The sequence below is a fragment of the Hibiscus syriacus genome, unplaced genomic scaffold, assembly GCF_006381635.1.
Source record: "Hibiscus syriacus cultivar Baekdansim isolate YM2019G1 unplaced genomic scaffold, ASM638163v2 tig00112988_pilon, whole genome shotgun sequence".
NCBI lineage: Eukaryota > Viridiplantae > Streptophyta > Magnoliopsida > Malvales > Malvaceae > Hibiscus > Hibiscus syriacus.
The window spans coordinates 320,492-341,024 of record NW_024063432.1 but is presented as its reverse complement, the minus strand read 5'-3'; the positions used below and the strand labels follow the sequence as shown (position 1 = coordinate 341,024).

General features: G+C 32.2%; 2 protein-coding genes and 1 pseudogene across 3 annotated transcripts; all 3 read right to left on the bottom strand.

Annotated features, from left to right (window-relative positions):
- Positions 1-2,032: 2,032 nt before the first annotated feature.
- LOC120185032 lies at positions 2,033-3,674 on the bottom strand. The gene is made up of 2 exons (XM_039189364.1): positions 3,163-3,674; positions 2,033-2,260 (listed from the first exon to the last, which is right to left on the bottom strand). The coding sequence occupies exons 1-2, from the start codon at positions 3,534-3,536 to the stop codon at positions 2,155-2,157; spliced, it is 480 nt and encodes a 159-aa protein (XP_039045295.1). The 5' UTR covers positions 3,537-3,674; the 3' UTR covers positions 2,033-2,154.
- A 2,833-nt stretch (positions 3,675-6,507) lies between these two features.
- LOC120185017 (plastidial pyruvate kinase 2-like) lies at positions 6,508-13,681 on the bottom strand. Of its 2 annotated transcripts, XM_039189355.1 has the most exons (13): positions 13,669-13,681; positions 11,694-11,931; positions 10,701-10,988; positions 10,033-10,198; positions 9,151-9,285; positions 8,907-9,017; positions 8,717-8,805; positions 8,412-8,474; positions 8,139-8,314; positions 7,614-7,716; positions 7,341-7,489; positions 6,964-7,072; positions 6,508-6,765 (listed from the first exon to the last, which is right to left on the bottom strand). In XM_039189355.1, exons 2-13 carry the CDS (start codon positions 11,922-11,924, stop codon positions 6,658-6,660), a joined length of 1,728 nt encoding a protein of 575 aa, XP_039045286.1. In that variant the 5' UTR covers positions 11,925-11,931; positions 13,669-13,681; the 3' UTR covers positions 6,508-6,657. The 2 variants fall into 2 exon arrangements, with proteins under 2 accessions (XP_039045286.1, XP_039045285.1); XM_039189354.1 differs by lacking the exon at positions 13,669-13,681 and having other exon boundaries at positions 11,694-12,071.
- Positions 13,682-15,961: 2,280 nt separating this feature from the next.
- Positions 15,962-17,669, bottom strand: LOC120185073 (annotated as a pseudogene).
- Between the last annotated feature and the right edge of the window lie 2,864 nt (positions 17,670-20,533).

Below are 20,533 nucleotides of genomic sequence, written 5' to 3'. Positions count from 1 at the left end.
TATTGGTATTGCGATATTGTTTTAAAATATATGTCTGAACTGTTTTAAAATTTTCATTTTATTAAATATTCTGACTACATGACATCTGTTTTACTGCATGCTTTGACCTTTGATAAATGATTTACCGTATATTTCTAGTATGATATCTGGTTATAATATTTTTGTATCTGATTCTGAAAAATTCTGAAAAATGTAATGTTTTCATGTTTCAAAGAATTAAACCACTATTTTCACCGAGAAACATTCATGTTTACTATAATTGGGGTATGATTGGAGGAAGTATTCCAGGCTTAGTATATGACTTATATGACCTTACCGCAGGATCCTCTGCTTTGTGCACATGGTAAACACTTACCACAGGCTCTTATACTATCAGTATAAGGTCATTATCGAGTGTACAAGTTGGTGTATGGCTCAAGGGAACATACACATTCTGGTATTCGAATGGGGTAGTGTTCATGTTTTCAAAACATATTTTAAATTTCACTTTTACCGAAATATTTTATGTTTGTTTCTGTACACCACAAGGAATATACTGGACTTTTTAGCTCATTCTTTAATTTTTACTTTTCATATATTATCTATCAGTAGGCTAACAGACTTGACATCAGTAGGATCGATCATTCTCCATTTTTGTACAACTGTACATTTTATTACGCCTATCTCTATTATATTTTGGGTGACACGTTTTTTACTACTACTTGTGTATATGTATTACCGATATTTTGTTCTAAACATGTTTTCATACATACCTCTAATTATATGTATATTTTCACCCATGTGTATTTCTATATTTCACCGTTATTTGTATTTTATTCACCGAAATGAATTTCAAGTGCATCTTGAATCTAGAAATGATTTCCGTATACGACATGCGACTGCCTGGATTCGGTCGTAACTCCTAGGCAGGTATAGGGGTTGGCTTCGGAGGGAAGCTGTGGCAAGACGAGAGAACGACATGGGAAAAACTATTATATATGCATGATACTCTCTTGATTTCTTTGAAGATTCAACTTGAGAACTTCAATGCTGCTGCGTTCTTAAAGCTATGAAATGAGAAAACCCCCCACATTTACTCGAGGTTAGAATCCGAATCTCGACACTTATGGTACTATTCACGGAATGAACCTCAAGTTGTTGAATGTTGAGGCATTGTAAAGAAAAGCAGAGTACAATAAGATACTGTTTGTTGAAGGATGAGCTTACCTAGGGATGGGTATGGGATCCGAACCTGACAGATTCTGATCCGACCCAATTGAGTCAGATTTTTTTTTAAAAAAATAAATTGGGTTTGGGTTGAATTTTTTAAAGGTGATATTCGGGTTGAGTCGGATTTAGGGTGAAAAATACCCGACCTAACCCGAAAAAAATATAATTTTACTTTATATATTTAGGAATAATTATAATAATACCCCTATATATATTATTTTTTTAATTAAATCACTGTTTTTACTGAATAAAAATAATATTTTTTATTATTTTGGATCGGGTCTGATCGGATTCGGATTTTCTCTCAAAAAATCGGGTCGGGTGGAGGGTATATATTTTTTGATAGGGTTGACCAAAACTTGGCCCATGCTCATCCCTAAGCTTACCTTCAGGCCTTTTTTGAAATGGATGTACATAACTCTGACTAGGGATGGGCATGGGACCCAAACCCGACGAGTTTCGACTCGATCCAATCGGGTCGGATTTTTATTTTAAATTTGGTTCAAGTTGGGTCTGTCGGGTTTTTTTAAAGGTGTTGTTCGGGTCGGGGTCGGATTCTCTCAAAAAATCGGGTCGGGCTCGGGTCGGGTGGAGGGTATATATTTTTCGGGTCAGGTTGGGTCGGATGAAGGATATAAAATTTTCGGGTCGGATCAGGTTGGCCGAAACCTGACCCATGCCCATCCCTAACTCTGACTAACACTCAAGCTGTTTCGGAACAGATGACTATATGTACTGTATGTTTGCTGGAATTATCACAAAACAGAATTTAAACATAAAATATAACTAGGAAGATAGGAAACAAGGATCGTAATATCAATGGATGACGGGAGAAAAGGTGCTATGATACCCTAAAAGCTCAGGAAGTAGATAAACTGACATCTTAAACACTATGCAACTACTTGATCGAAAGTTATACATGAGGAGGAACTAACTCGGAAGTCTTTATGGTCCTCCAAGTATTGCATTTTCGATATCCTCTCTACTCAACGCATAACTGAATCGCCTTTCGACATCTCTTTCAAGATTCCCAGGTCCATTCTTCAAGTACCTGCAGCATATAACACAATCTTCTTAGCCGAATAAAATATTAAAATTCGGATAAAGTTGAGAAGAACGACGTGCAACACTTTTCACTTATTCATTTCCTTCCAGTTTTCCCCCACTCAGATCATCAAGCAATCAAATGCAATAAATTTGAATGCGCTTACAGATCTTAACGAATTTCAGTAAATAGAAATGGTTCTTTATAACAGATTGTATCAGAAGACGATATGGCTTGATCCAACCTAAGAACCAAGGTACACAAGAAAAAGAATTCGATTTTCGCCAAGGTCCGGAAAGAATTAAGCCTCCTCTAAAAGCTTCATATAGTTATTAGATAACATCCAAATTCTTATTGATCACTCCCTCTAACCAATAGCATCGATTTTCCAACATGTCTTCTTTTCTGGACTTCTGTCCCGCTCTCTTAATTTATGCTAAAACGAGACATTCATGGTTTTTCACCTCATAAGTCGAACTCTAAGATGGATTTGCAATCAAGAAGCAGGGCCTGCATCCTCGCACCAATGATTGTGATCACCAATCCAGGTAACACTTTGTAGAAGGTGGAAATTGACTAAACCTTCCAAACTTTGTCCCTATCGTTCTCGATTCGGCATTCGAATGCCATTCTCTCTAGCTCAATGGAACTTGATCAAGTCAACTGAATTTTGTAATTATCAACCCCTATTGCTGGTAGTTCACATTAATCACTAGAAACTTATATGCTATAATGTTTGCAATTCAATTGCACCAATGAAATTTCTTCCTTTTTTTAATGTACTCTAATTTAGAAGGAGAAGAAGTACCAATTTTACACCATCTAAAAGAATTCTCAAAACCCAGTTAACAATCAAACTAAACAAAGAAACCCATCTCAAATCAAACAGCTAAAATCCATTGGTTTACCTTATGTAAAGATCAGTGACATCGAGAGATAACCGGGCATGCCAATCAGGTTTTTCAATCAACCAAACAGCACGCTCCTCTCTGCTTCGATAAAACCCTAGACTCCTAAGCCATGACTCAATGCAAGGCAAGCTGTGAGAGAAAAGGGGCTTGTTCTTCTCCGGGAGCCTGCTGAGCAACTTATCTTCCGCCGTCGGCAACTCTCCGGCTTCCGAGGATTTTGAAGAAACAAAGGTTGCGATTCTCCTTTGAGATTGAGAAACAGATTTGGGAAACGATAGGGATTTTCGGAAAAGTGAAAAACAGGGGAATTTCGGACGAGTTGATGAGGCATGCGTAGTGATGAGTAACGTTGAGACATGAAGGGCAGACATTTTTTTTCTTCAGGTTTTAGTTTGCTAATAGTTTCCCTTTAATTATTTCTTGGTTGATAATTTGATAAAAATGGAGTTTTTTCTTCTTCTTGAAGATGAACTGGAAGAAATGATTTCCACTGTAAACTAAAACTCCATACCAATATCTTCTTCGTGCTTGTACGGTTGAACGGCGGAACGTAATGGGAACTAGCCATCATTACCCTCAAACTTGGAAAATTGTTATTAGGTCCTTGAAATAATTTTAAGGGTAAACTATACTTTGACCACTCAACTATGTAGTACTTTTACTTTTGTCATTGATCTTTCAATTTTATCAATCAGACCATTTAACTATTTAAATTTGTCCGATCAAGCCATTGGTTGTTAATAGTTAACGGAAATAATGACGTGGTAGTTAAATAAATTGACGTAATTATACATTTATTCCTTAATTTAAATTTAATTTGATAAATTTTAATCTTCTAATTATATTGTGACACGTGTCACTATCGGATTTGATGGAAAACTGAGAGTAAAAGTAAAACACCTTAAGTTGGGTTAAAGGAATTGAACCTAGGGTAGCATGGGTGTTATGCCAATATCCAAACCACTAAGTTAGGAGCACTACTTAGTTTCTAGATGCAACATATGTATAACATATTGTAATGAATGAGAAAAAAAAGTTGAAAAAGAAGAATCGTTATTTAAGTTAAAAAATAATTTAATAATTATACATATAAATTGTTGTTAAATTTATCAAATAATTTAAATTTTTAAATAATTTTGAGTTAAATTTTCTAAAATAATTTTGTAAATATTTTAATAAAAATAAATCAATTTATATACGTATAATTATTAATAAGAAAATTAAAATTATTACTTAATTACAAAAATAAATTTAATGATTGAGAAAAAAAGTTAAAAAAGAAGTAATAATCTCATATATATATATATATATATAGTTATTAAATTTATCAAATAATTTTATAAATTTGTTAAAAATAAATTGAATTATATATATATATATATTGCATCTTGATACAAGCATTTCTCCTAGCTTGGTGGTTTGGGTGTTGTCTTAACACCCATGCTTACCCAAGTTTAATTCTTGTACCCCTAATTTGTTGGTTTTTCCTTCTATTCTCAATTTTCCATCCAATTTGATGATGACACATGTCACCATATGATTGAGTGGAAATAAAATAATTAAATTAAAAAATATCTTCTATTCTTGCTGTGACACATGTCACAATATAATTAGATGATTAAATTTAATAATTTAAAATTAGGACCAAATTGATAGAATATATAAACATTAAGGACTACATGCAAAATTATTCTAATTTTTTAACTGCCACATCAACATTTTCGTTAACCATTAACGACTAATGGCTTGATCGAATACATTTAAATAATTAAGTGGTCTGATTAATAAAATTGAAAGATTGATGACGAAAGTAAAAGGACTACATAGTTGAGTGGTCGATACTATAGTTTATCCTATTTTTAAAAAAATCATTTAATACTTTTAAAATATTTAAAGGGTAAACTATATGTCTAGTTCCTCAACTATTAATTTTGTTCCATTTGAACATCCAACTATCTTTTTAATTTTAAAAGCATACCTAATTTTGTATTTTAATTTCATTTTAATCACCTAGGCCACCATTATAAAATAAGATGATACTGACATATCATCATAAGGTAATGATGTGTCAATATTAAAAAAAATTAAAAAAATTTCACATCAATAACTCTATAATTTTTTAATGACGAATCACCAAAACGTACCATGAGATATGATTTTTAAAAAAAATATAGTCCAGTGATTCAAATGGAACAAAAATGATAGTTTAATTACTGAACGTGTAGATTATCCATATTCAAAATATTTTTGTAAAGAGAGTGATGTAAGTTACCGCATAACCTGGCAATTTTTGGATCATGGGTTGTTATAACTCAACTTTAACGGTAGATTTTGTATAAATGTTTATAATGGGCATTAAAAAATTCAACTTATTATTCAATCATTTTATCGATACAAAAATAGAATTTATAAATAATTTATTGAAATATTATTCCATTAATAGAAAATGTTTTACCAAAAATAGTAAAATTCATTAGATATTGCCTAAGTTCCATGCTAATGATCATCACATAATAGAGTGATAAAAATTATTAAATTCATAATAATCTCATCCCAGAATAGTTTATTTGTAGCCTTTTATGCCACAGTCAATAAAATATAATTAATATATGAAATTTTGAACTTGAGTGTCCATTCGGTCCTAATCTTCTGTATAGCATATGGACTAGGAGGAGGAAAACAAAAAATGTAAGGGTAAATTACACCAAATCATCATTGATTTTTAATTTCTCTTCTATTTCACTCACTATACTCTAAATCCGTTTAATTTCCTCACTAAATTTAACACAATTAACATTTTTTGTCATTCAGTCATTTTCTCACTAAACGACGTTATAAATGAGCTATTATATAGATACAAAACGATGTCGTTTTAGTGAAAATTTTATTTTTCTAAAACGGCATCGTTTTAACACCATTAAATATTTAACGGTTAAGTGACCAAAAATGCTAATTGTATTAAATTTAGTAACAAAATTAAACGGATTTAAAATATAGTGAGTGATTTAAAATATAGTGAGTGAAATAGGAGAGTAAAATTCAATGATGATTGGTTTAATTTACCCCGAAAGTAAACCATTTGTAATAAATAAAATTTGGTGATGTATAAAAGTAAAACTGAGACAGTATTTCCTTATTCGAATGAATTTCTCCAAATAAGCAATTCCTTTTACCATATCGTCGGTACTAAACACGTTAAGCTTTTAACGGTATGATACTAAAATGAAACGAAAACTAAACGCTAGGTATGGTTATGAAAAAATTGAAAGTTTAGATACTAAAACGGACCAAATATGATAGTTTGCCCTTAAAAAGCAGAAATATAGTTTAGTTCAATTAAAATCAATGGCTATCGTGAATAAAATTCATAGAGCAAGAACCGATTTAACTAGAAAAGGGTACAAGGTATAGTAGTTTAAACCTTGAAGGCATATTTTCAAGCAAAACACGAAGAATATAACTCGGTTAAATGGACTCACTCTTTGAAAGCTGCTACACTTTGCGGACCTGGATATTGTGAGTGGACTGGAATCGCCAGATGGGTTGCCTGCCGCTCTGAACAAGAGCTACCTCTTCTCCTTCCTTCACCATTCCTTGCTTCTGTACATCAACCGTCGAGTTCATCATGCGATATAAAAAATCAGCCTTTTTGAAATAGAACAGCATAATCAAATGAACCAAACTCCAAAGTATACTGAAGTTTAGGACTCACGATGTTTTCATTCATGAACAACTAAATCTATAGTTACTAGCCAACTAAAGGGAACTTCCATGATGAATACTAAAGTAAAACCTTACCTGCAACAAAGCTAAAGCATTCTTAAATGTGTCTTCAGCGTCATTTGAGAACTCCATGTATATGGGACATACTCCTTGATATAAGGCTAATCGTTGTTGTACCCTTTTCCTGCATGGCCAATAAAGTCATCGTCAAACTTTCAACACCATAAAGTCCAGTAATGGTTGAATCCTCACATCGATATTACAATACGGGCGAAATGTTGCCTGTCTGAGTTCATAGATATTATCATCCCACATGGAATTAATATCTTCATCAAGTCAGCCTCAAATAGGGTAGACCATTATTATGCCATAGCAAAAGACGAATGAGACAGACGACAGAGAAAGAACTGAGATTCGGGAACTATACAGGTTCAGGAATAGGTCAAACTCACACATTTGTGAAGGCAAAGATGGTGCCAGAAGGACGATAATGGCTAAGTAATATGGCCATAAAGCCAGTTCTAGTGAAGACAACAGTGGAGATTCCAAGAGTATTTGACATCATTGTTGCGTGATATGCAAACATCTCACTCGTATGGTTCTACAAGAAAAAGTAACTGCAGTCAGAATTGATAGTTAACAAAGTAAAATACAGCATCAGAAACAGAGGGGAAAAAAGGAATAAAACATGGAAACTGGAAAGTCCATATAATATTTTAATTGACCTTGAAAGCTTGACCAAGATTAGGTGGCATTTCACCACCAGATATGGTTGCTTCAGTTCGTAGTGCAACTGTATGCATCACTTTAACAGCTTTCAGTGGGAACCTGCAAGAAGGTGAAACCTGTTTACTAAAATGCACTTAGGTAGAGTAATTTGCACTGTTCATACAATTACCCCCTCGAGAGCAAAGAATAAGCAAGGTAGCACATATGAAATTCTAGTTTTATGTCCCAAAGAGTTTTGGTAAGTTGATTTTAGGTACAAATAATTCCCAAGTTCTTCTTCACTTCAACTAGGATCCAAAAATATCCATATAAACCTTCCAGATTACGTCAAGGGAAGTTTCTATATAACAAATACTCCAATATAGATCACTATTATTAGCATAAGACAAAATGACATCCACTTTTACTAGAAAAGTTAACAAGGGGTGGTTTGCCAGCCATACAAGGAAAAACGAAGGTATGAAGAGTAATATGTAAAATAAAACTTTTAGAATCCCCATGTAAGAACTTAAGTAACTTACTTTCCATGAGCTGTTTCTCCAGAAAGCATGACGGCATCAGCACCCTCACGAACAGCAATGGCAATGTCAGATACCTCTGCTCTGGTTGGTGTTGGATGAACAATCATACTTTCAAGCATATTGGTTGCCACAATAACAGCTTTCCCCATGCTTCGACATGTTCTAATTATCTCTTCCTACAATTGGCTAAATAAATAAATTCCATTTCTTTACTCGTAAATAAAGTATGTTTGATGAATTATCTTTTAATGTTCAATCAAAAACTAATCCAACCTGCAAAAGAGGAACCTCCTCGATAGGAAGCTCTGCACCAAGATCTCCTCTAGCAACCATTGCCTAAAATAAGAGAACAATAATTATTTTCTAACATCACAGTCGGAGATGGTGCTTAATATTTGAAAAAAGCCTCTTTAACACTTTAGCACCAATTTTCCTAAAAAATTGAAAATATTTCTCCTCAACAAAGACACAGCTGAATGTAAGAAATAGCCAGAAAACTATTCAGACCTTCATATGCATAAAATATAAACCTAAAATTTAACTGCATTAAGGATTCAATAAAAAAATTAAGTGATCACCCCATCAGATGCTGTTATAATTGAATGCAAATTTGGAATAGAATCCGCACTTTCAATTTTAACAATAACATGAATATCTGCATCACAAACTGCCAAAAGCAAAAGGAGAAAATACATTAGTATAAGAGAATTTAAAGCATATACGACAGCTATTATTTCATTAAAGAAAACTATAAGATAAAAAATTTACTCTGCAAATAATTCTTCAACTCATGAACCACTTCAGCATCTTTAACAAAGGAAACGGCATAAAAGTCAACTTTATTGTCTACTCCAAATTTTATGTCATCCCAGTCCTTTTCTGCAAAAAACCAACTGAAATGAATAACCCATATCTCATTCTCAACCCTATATGGAAAGAGTGAGAGAAAAAGGGGAAAGTGGAAAATCTACAAAGCAATAGAAATTACAACAATTAAAATTCGAGGACCAACCTGTAATAGAAGGCAGTGTAGCACTTTTTCCTCTGACATTTAAATGCCGCCGAGACTTAAGCTCACCACCATCAACTACTTTACACTTCACTGAATCTTCTGTCTTAGACTTCACTACCAATGACATCATACCACCTACATCATGAATCAGTACTCAGAGGAACATGTAATCAACAAAATGACAAAAAGTCAGGCTGAGAATTTTCTAGTGTTTTCTGTTCATAATCTAGTTCAGACTATTTAGCACAGTAAACTCTTGTTTGAAATTGGGAGGATGTACGTTAGCCTTGAAATTTAAGGATGATTCTATATTACAAGGTACTTTTGCTCTGAACCAGCTAAGCTAAAATCAATAGACCAACATAATTTATTTATTTTTTATTAAGAGAAAGACCCGGAAAAGCAAAGAGTGCATTCGCATATGCTTTTTGTACTATAATCAAGCAATCTTGTTCACTTCTGATGTTTATGTTTAGGCAGAACCGCAGAAGACAATGCTGACAACAGCATCAGCAAATCCATAGCTAAATAACCAAGAGCATGGTCGACAAGGTAAAATCCTTTTATTTGATTTCTAGATCATCAAATTCTTCCATCAGAAAATGTTCTCCTATATATCAGATTACATATTTTCAGTCTTAGACTGTTGATAACTGAATCACAACACTAAAAGCATATCAAATTTTCAGACTAAAGAGCAACGCTGAGTAATAACTCTAGAACGAAGCGTCATTTTGCTTGAAAAGTTTGGTATGAAAACATGCATGCTGATTGCTGGTTGCTGGTGTTGAGATGGAGGGCTGTGATTAACAAACATATAAAACATTAAAAATTAACAAACAAGGATACTTTTGCAGTCTGTTGAAGTTCAAGGAAGCATACCATCAACAAGAAGCATGTCACCAACTTCTACATCATTAACAAAATCATCATAGTTGACACTGACACAATCAGTTGTCCCAACTCCTCTCCTAATTGTAAAAGTAAATTCCTGCCCAGTTGTTAATGTAATTGGTTGGGGCAAGTCGCCACTCCTAACCTCAGGGCCCTAATAAACAAAACCAAGTACTCATAAGAACACAATAAATGAAATGATAGAATTTTTGGAAGAAAATTACGCACATCAGTTATATTATTGTTGCCCACAACACCATGTCCAATAAATTTAAGGGCTCATAACCTCACAAGTGAAATGGATGAATGAAGGCAAAAACTATATGCACACACATGTACATATATATGTAATTATGTATATTACAGCCTCTCTCTCATTAAGTCTCCAAACCAGATACTGACTACCATATTGTGACAATGTGACTTGTACATACTTGCTGGTCTTACTCCAAGATAGAGTGTTAGAATTACCGTAACTGAACCTGTATTCAAAATCCAAGAAAATTTGGCACAATCATATGACAATCCCGGCAATAATTTTGCAAAAGATAGGTCCCTCTGATGTTTAACTCCAACAATACCAAACTCATAGACTCGAGCAACCTGGCATAACAGCTTTCACATAGTAAAAAGAAAATGAAATTAAGGGTACTTGCCTTGGTGTCAAGCATGATTGCAATAGTGTTGTCTTTGGATTGTGCATTATATTCCTTGACTAAATCAATAACTTTCTGATGCGATGCATGGTCTCCATGAGACATATTCAAACGAGCAACATTCATTCCAGCCTCAGCCAATTTCCATATCATTTCCCGTGTGTTTGTTGAAGGACCGATTGTGCAAACAATCTTTGTTTTACGTCTAACAATAGGCTTGGACCACATACCCACTGATGCATCGCCTACTTGCTGAATCCCCCTTAGAAGCTCATATTGATCCTCCCTCTAAAGAAAAAAAATATGGTAAGAGAAGTTACAAGCAATGATTTTTGGCTAATTTCTATATGCAACTGTCCATGATAAGTTATTTGATTATACATATAACAGCAATCAAAATCATGGTGACTAGGCCATCCAACAAGCAATTTCCTCATCCTGTACCAGTGTCAATAAGAAGAAAGAACTTAAGTGAAATACGTTTAACTCAAACTTGGTAGTTTTAACTGAAATTTTAAGTTGTTGTACAATTCAAGGTTCCTTTTCATTGGCTGGAAAGGGAAAACGGGTGAACGTAATGCCCCTTCCCACTATAATTCCTCTTTTATGTTGCATTCTTTGGATAATTTCCTTAGCACAAAAACAACCGATTGTTTGGATAATTTTCTTCTTTATAGTACATGGTGGTAAAAAAAATTCCCATTTTTAGAAGGAAATAAAAACATTCAGCCTTGCAAATTTCACTAATAGGATAATGAATTTTCAACAAACAAACCAAAACCTATTCAACTGGACCGGCTCCATGATAATACTATCACTCCACTTACAATTTCACAACTATTGCTCGCTCAAGTTCTTGATAAATCAAAAAACAGTAACTAAGACCCAGAAAAGTCGATTCGATTTATTTATTTTTTAAATTCTTTTCGCATGCGTCGGCGGCATCCAAACACAAGCGAAAGCGAGGATCAAAGGGTTGAAAGCGGCACAAACCTTGGGTACATCCTCGGGCGATACGGGAATAACTTCAGGCTCGGCACGTGCGGCTCTCTTCGCAGTAATCCTAGATTTCGTCCTCCCAAGGACGACTGCCCTCGCATCACGTGCCAACATTTTGGAAGCGAAGCTCGGAGGTTTAAGATTCTCTGCTCGCTCTTGAACGGTTCCAGATCCCTTGCTCAAGAAAATAGCGTGGATGGATCTAGTGGCCACCACTTGAGCCATTGCAAAAATGAGAGGAAATGAAAGCGTGCGATGGGGAGAGGTGGCTGATGATTTTAAGGAAGAAAGCAAGGGTTGGTGAAATCGCCGCTAAATTTGGCGGAAGCTAAAAACGGAGGAGGCGGAAGTAAGAATGAATGCAGCTTAGCTCGTATCGACAATAACTATGGACTGTGGCAGGGGTGTTCATTTTTCTGTTTTAAACGAATTAATCGATCAAATCGAATTAATTAGATTAATTCGATCAGTTATCCTATTAGTTCAGTTGAGAAACGGTTAATAATTTGTTGAGAAACGGTTAACATTTAATTCGTTTCAAAATCGATTAATTAATCGAAATTAAATTTTAAATATTAAATATATTATATATAACATACACTTCAAATAAAATCATTTAAAATCTAATTAATAATTTAAGATCTAATAACTTTTAAACCTAAATCAATATTAATTTATTAAAAAATCTATATATTATTTAAATTAATTGTAAACTGTTTTTTAAATTAAAAAAATATTCAATTGTTATAGAAATTATAAAATTTTAAAATTTTCGGTTATTTCAAAAATTAATTGAATTAACCGAAATTTGTTCGGTTCAGTTAATACTTTTCAAATAAATTTCGGTTCGGTTAACGGTTAAGAAAAAAATTCGATTAATTCGATTATGATTAATTTGGTTTGGTCGGTGACCGAATTAACCGTTTGAACACCCCTAGACTAGGGAGGTATTTTATTCTTTTCTTTTTTTGAAAATATATTTTCTTATTATTATTCATCTTTAAGGGTTCACAATTCTGTTTTAACCAAATTAGCAGATCAAATTAATTAACTAAATTAACCTAATTAGTTAATTTGATTCAAAATCGATTAATTAACTGAATTAATTAAAATTTTAAGTATTTAATATATTATATATGTTATTTATGTATTACTTAGTTTTAGGAGTGTTTAAACTTTGATTTTAACTTAATTAATCGACCAAATTAATCTTTAATCAAAAACTATTAAATATTAGATATATTATTGATAAATTTCGATTAATTCAATTAACCGAATTTTATTCGATTCAATTAAAAATTATTTAAAAATTTTAAATTCAATTAACAATAAAAAAGTTTTATTAACTATTTTCTAAATAATTCAATTCAATTGATTAATCGAATCCACCAATTGACCCTCCTATTCATCTCCATTTTACGCTATACATGACTTGGATTGATTCGATTGAACGCTTTATTATTTGACTATGATCATCATGTTTTCAATTTTGATAATACGATTAGAAAACAAAAATTAATATAATTATATATTTAGTCCTCATAATTTATATATTTTTTAAAATTAATTTTTGGTGGCCTTGAACCATCTACCATTGGGCCACTTTCCATGTTTATTAATGAGTTAATACATGTAATATACAGCATGTTTGAGTTGAAGGTAAAAAAAATTACACAAATTCGACTCGAACACATAATTTTGTTGAAGACTGAACAAGCCTTAACCAATAGGTTAAATCTAATATTTGAGATTCAATTACAATATTTTATAAATATTATATATGTCGGTTAATGATAAAAAATAATAAAAATAGATGAGTGAGGATTTCTACCTAATCGATTGAGAATATGATAGTACTTAAATCACTAAAATAATCTTAACAGATTATTTATAATTGATTTAAGATTTTAATATTTTTAAATTTATTTTATTTTTTCATATTTATTTTTTGATGATTATATATATATATATATGTGTGTGTGTGTGTGAAATTATATTTAAAATTAAGTTAAAAATTTGTTTAACATCCAACCTCAAGTACAATTTAAAATCAAAAGATAAATTCATAATTTGAATCTTAAATTATTTTTCTTATGAGTGGATTTAAAATTTATTAAATTAATTAGATGAAAATTAAGAAAAAAATATCCAATTAAGTGATGACATGTGTCACAATTTGATTGGAGAATCAAAATTATTTATTAAATTGGAATTAGGCCCAAATTGAGATAATGTATTAGTTAAAAGGAGTAAATGTGTAATCATATCAATTTTATTAACTGTTACACCAACACTTCTATTAAATGTTAATGGAAGGTGGTGGTTTAATTGAAACAACTTAAATAGTTATTTGATCATATTATTAAAATTGGAAATATGGTGATCATATTAACACCAACCAAGTGGCTATTTGAGTAGTTTACTCAATAAAATATGTTTAGAAAGTTAATATTATCAATAAATAAAAAGTATTTTAATTTGATATTACTTTATAATCATTTTAATTAATAAAAAATATTTTCCTCAAACAGACATATAATTATGACAAGAACTAAATACATAAAATTTTACAAAAGAAATTATCAATAAGTAAATATTTTCCTCAAGTAATCATAATTACTTTAAATCTTTTAAAAAATAATTTTATAATATATATATTTCAAAACTACTTGATTGACTCTCTTTAAAACATGTTTTTTCATATTTTTATCGATAATAAATTTAAAATAATAATTAGTTAAAGTTAAAAAAATTAACCAAAAAAATCAATAACGAACAATTTAAGTGAGAAAAATAATAATTGATAAGCATCATTAATACACATTTCTTCACAAATAACAACACCATGAATCTAATTAGATAGTGGTTTAGTACATTCGAGTTATGTGACTCGAATTTGAGTAAGTTGGTCGAATGTATGTACGTATCTAATACAAGTACAAATAGATTTTTGTAAAATATTTCATGTATTTAGAGGATCCCTTATGGAGAACATGCTTGCACCATAAAAAATTAAAAATCCAAATAACATAACCTTCAACATATTTCCTGGTTAGAGGTATAAATGAACAGAATGTTTGATGAATTGTTCATGAACAGTTCGTATATCGTTTGTTTATGTTCATTTATTAAGCTAAACAAACAAATATGAACAAAAAAATTATGTTCATTAAATAAACGAACAAACGCAGACAGATGTTTGTTCGGTTCATTTATGTTCATGGACAAGCTTGTTTATTTGCTCGTTTAAAAATTCTTTTATCAACTCGTTCACCTTTTCATTTTGTTTAATTTTTTTTTCACATTTTAAATATCGATGAAAGTATGAACTAAATTAAATACAATATGAACTTTGGAGCTTAAATTGTGAAGCCTAAAAAGTTAAGAACTAGTAGTGTAATTTCACCATTTTTCTTTGACTTCCAAATAAAAGAGTAAAAAGTGAGTGTTGATTGTCGAATATATTGACTAGCACTAAATAAATCGAACACAAACACTTTTAAAAATAAAATAACAAATGCAAACACTATACTAAAAATTTAGACAAACATAAATATTTAAAAAAATAAATAAATGAACACAAACATAATCTTATTCGCTTAAACACGATCATTAGTGCCATTTGCACAAGTAATTTATTATATCAGTCTCATACATACTGCAATTTACATCTAACGAATACTCAACGCTTTCATAAACTTCCAGAAACCATCATTTCTCTCTGCAAACATGGTCACAGGAGACCTTCAAAACCCCAAAATTGGACGTTCCTCACATGTCTGAGTGCTCGAGATTCTGGAAAAAAAACCGATAAAATGTCGAAAACTAAGGCAGATGCATGAAGTTTCTGCACTAATTAGCTTCTGCAGTGGGAATTTTAAGTGCAGCCTCTATGTCCTTGCTCTCGGAATTTGTAAATTTCAAGGAAGTTTCAATGTCATGGTCTGAGCTGCCGTGCCTTGTAAGATTGAACCACTTGTTTTGCGGTTTCGGCTTTCGGTCGCTAATGGCGATGTCGATGGGGAAGAGGTCTCGTAGGACAAAGACGTGCACTATAGTTGTCACAAGCAGAGATGTTACAGTCAATGTAGCAACAACAGATAGAATAACAGAAAGAGTCTTGAGTTACTACATTTGTGACTGCACTCGAATATCTCATCGTCGCAATCGCGGAACCGGTCATCGGGAACGTGTACGCCAATGAGAACCTACAAATAGAAGAGAAATCAGAATTGAAATTCGAACTGAGCTATACAAGTCAAGGATTGTACTGCACTTAGTTGAATCCTCTAAAAAAGTTAACCCGAACCGCCTGCAAAACATGGTACACAGTGTAGTTTAGCTTATACTAAGAATGCAGCCTATAAGTGAAGTTAAACCAACAAATTGGCCAACTTAACAATGAGAAATAGAGGAACAGGGCGATGGAGTAAGCGATCCGTGATCCGTAATCGAACGATCCTTGGATATTGGCCCACGCCATCGAAGCAACACTCGGTGCTGCAACGAACAGGAAGATCACAGGATGGAGATCTTTGGGGAGTGTTTCATTCGTTGGAAGTCTCTGGTAAAGTGTTACAAAAAGGACGCCCCATTGATGCACCCAATAATGCCCCAACAAAGTTCCCGAAGACCGAGAGATGGTTTGTAGGATTAGCCACCTTGGAAAGCCTCCGTTGGCCTCCCGACATCCACTGTCCGTAGATTTTAAGTTCGAGAAAGAAGAACGGCGTCATAAGAACATACCATAGAGCCACTGGAAGGGTTGTGGCAACTGAAGGTGGCACTTCAAGTGCCAAGAACAGAAGAGCTATCCAAGGAGCAAAGAAGAAGTTGACTCCTATCGGATGGTAATACTCGCGACAAACGGCTTCGAAGTAGAGAACGACTTTGGTAAGGTAGATGGAAGACACGGCGGCTACGAGAGCGATCGATATCCACCATAAGATGAGATTCACAGTCAGGCTTATGTGAAGAAATTTTGTAGAGGTGGCAGTGGCCAGGGTTTTCCACATAACAGCTTGGCTGCTAACTCCAATACATATACCAAATGAAGAGATTGGATATCTAGGGATGGGTACTCGATTAAATCAATTCAAGTAGATGAATCATATTTTATATCTACCTTTTTTTAAGCTTTTCAAGTTGAGTAAAGTTTTTGAAATTCGAGTCTAAATATTTATAATTTTTAAATATTTATAATTTTATGGTACTAATCGATTCTAAATTAAACGACTTTTTATAATCATATACAATATACATATATATATATATATATATTTTCATATGTGATATAAATATATTATAAAAAATTGAGAGACTCGACTCGAAATTAGAAACTAATCCACTAATATCTAAGAATTTTGAGTTATTCGAGTCTTGTTTTATAACTCAAACTTTTTTTATTAAAAAAATCGAGTCGAGTCAAATTTTCTTCACTCAAAAAAATTAAAAAATTAAACATATTAGGTTTGATTACTTATTAATTTAATGTTTTTTTAAAAACATTTTATATTATGTTTAGAATACATAACATATTAATTGTTTTTGGCTAAAATATAAAATAAGTGACCAAATTATACCGATTTTTATGAATATGTATCTAAAATATGTTTTGAAGAATCGAGGTACATAACGTTACAAACATTACCACTTTAGGTGCCCGGGTCGTAACGATCATTAAAAAATCTCGTTAAGTGACATGTGTCACGCTTCGGTAATTTTAAATTTTTTAAAACAAAAAAAATTAAAAAAATATTATATTTATAAAAAAATTATTTTTAAAAAATTATTTAGAAAACCTTAAAATTCCTAAAAATCTCAAATCTCTAACCCTAGACTCCGTTGTTGGCCATGGTCGTCGTTGCAGACATTGTCGTCATTGTTAGTTGTCCTTGCCCATGCCGTCGTGGTTGTCGTTGAAACCATCGAGTGCTTCAATTTTATAATTTCTGGCTTCTGGTTTGTCATGTTTAAATCTATCGATTATGATAGTTTCAGGTGGTTGAGTCATCGGTGGTGGTTCAGTCGGCTAGAGGTTCTGTAACACTCCCAATCTGTATCTGACCCGGATACGAGTCCGATGTGTCACATTGACTTTTCAAATCATATATTTGTACAAGATAATGAAAATTCCAACTTTTATTAAATAAAACTGCATAATTTATACAATTTCAACCAAAGGGTTTACAAAAACTTATCAGAACGTATACAAAATCTTTTATTTACATGCCAACTACATTCATTATAACAAAATACATACCATTCAAATATTTTTCTGATCTGATCTTTGGAAAGAAGAAGCTGACCTGACTTGCCTATCATTGCTCCTCTTCTTACTTCTCGAAACCTACGCGTGAAACCCTCACACACTAAGTCGATGACTTAGTGAGGAATATAAACAAATAATGGAAACTTAACTACCTAACAATTTATAAACATTTCATACAATCTTATCATACAAAACTATATAACATTCATATAACAAATACATATATACACATATCTCATCATTATCATTCTCAACCTTCTTATAGTTATCAATATTATTCGCATTAATCCCTCTTATCATCTAATATTGTACTTAACACTTATGCACATCATATCATACATTTCACACAGCAAAACACATAACAGCACATACACTTTATTTATGTTATATCTTTTAATTGCGCATGGTACACTTGTAAGAACTAAATATATGTGAGTACATTAAGGTTGTGCACATATGCTGTCACCACAGCTCGTATAAATTCCCACCAGGGGCACATAGAATTTGTCCCGAATGACCATATATATGTCTCGAATGACCACATAGAAATCTCCTTAAGGACCACATATATATTCCAAAGGGCCAAATATGTGTCTCTAACAACCGCATATATGTTCTAAAGGATTACGTATATGTCCCGAAGGACCACGTAGAACCCTCGACTCTTGGCATGCCAACTATACCCCTAGCTCTCATATCACATAACATGAGCATTATCATTTATGTCATTTCACATATTCATATAAGCACGTAGATCACTTACATGTAGAACATTTTCGTATGATTCACATTCACATGTCATATGGATTATATCTTGTTCTTATGTCTTCTCATATACATATATTCACACGTTCACATATTCACATAGTCACACAAATCATCACATAACTTATATTATTTCAAATATAGTTTCATAACTTCTTATCACGTAGACTATATAACATTCTCATGTAATCTCGTAGCTCATTATCATATATAGCACATCACATAGCTTGTATCATACAACTTATACTTTATTCTATTATGATCACATATTCATATAATCCCTTAAATTTATATCATATAGCTTATGTTATCTCCTCATATAATCACATATATTATTTATATTAATTCACATGGATCATGTAACATATACAATACATGTAACCCACATACTCATATTCAACTACTCTAGCACACATAATAATCATATTAAACATATACTTATATTCAACTACTCTAGCACACATAATAATCATATTAAACATATACTTATAATCATGAATTCCTGCATCCTAATATAGGAAATAGATACATCGCAATTCTGATTTCCATAAAACATCATATAACAACTAGTATGCACTCACCTGGCCTCATTAGTTAATTCAAGCACTTATAACTCTTTCTTGATCGATCTTATCTTGTTGACTCATCCGGTACTTGCTTCCGATCGATATCTACACGATTATATGACTTATATGAATATCGGAGTTTGAATCACTTATAACCAATCAATATAACGTAGGCTGAAAGAACCACTTAATTTAGCATTTCAAGCCTAATAGTATCGATACTCTTATTATAGTACCGATACTACCCTCTTATGGTATCGATACCCCTTAGGTACCGATACATTTTGACATTCTGTATTCATAACTTGATAATGGTATCGATACTAGACACTTGGTATCGATACCCCTTCAACCAATACCGATACCACCCTTTAGGTATCAATACTTCTTAAAGATTTCATCCAATTTTTCCTTATGATATCGGTATTGTTCCTTCAGTATCGAAATCCAAGCTCAAATTCTACTCATTTGACTTTGAAGTATCGGTACTGGATGAACAGTGCCGATACCCCATGCCCAGAACTTATTTATTTTACCCGAAAATTTTACCAAACTCACTTAAATCTTCTACTATAACCTCCATTTAACCCTTTAGACTTAACTATACTTATTCAAATCATCTTATATCCATATAACTCATCATCATCTTCAATATCTAATCATAATTCTTGAAACCAAGAAAAACCTTTCATATATTACAAACATAATTAAAATATTATAAGTTCCAGACTCAGTATATAAAAAAATAAAATGTGACATACATGCCCCCTAATTACACATTGTACCGTACTCTACAAGCAAAGCCAAAGGAATTTCCAATACTGAAGTTGTTAGTTACACTGCATCTATTCTTTTAACCTGAAATGGTGAGTAAAGAGTGAGTTTTGGGAAGCTCAATAATACAAAACTACCAGATGATGCTAAAGGACAATCATATGAATAATAAAACATAAATTTCCTTAGTTATTCAAGCATCTATATGTATTAGTAAAGAGCGGAAGTTCCATTGATATTTCTTTAGGTAATTAGATAGGAAGCTTATAGTTCAGAGAAACAGATTCAAGGGATCGAAAAAGAATGTCTAGTGTGTTCCCACAAAACCAGAATAAATGAATCATATATTAAAACTATAATATTTTATTTCAGTAAAACAAAATTTTAAAATCACTGTAATACTCTCCATTCGAATACTCCATATGCAATCCCCCAGAATTGCATCCATAAAGACTTAT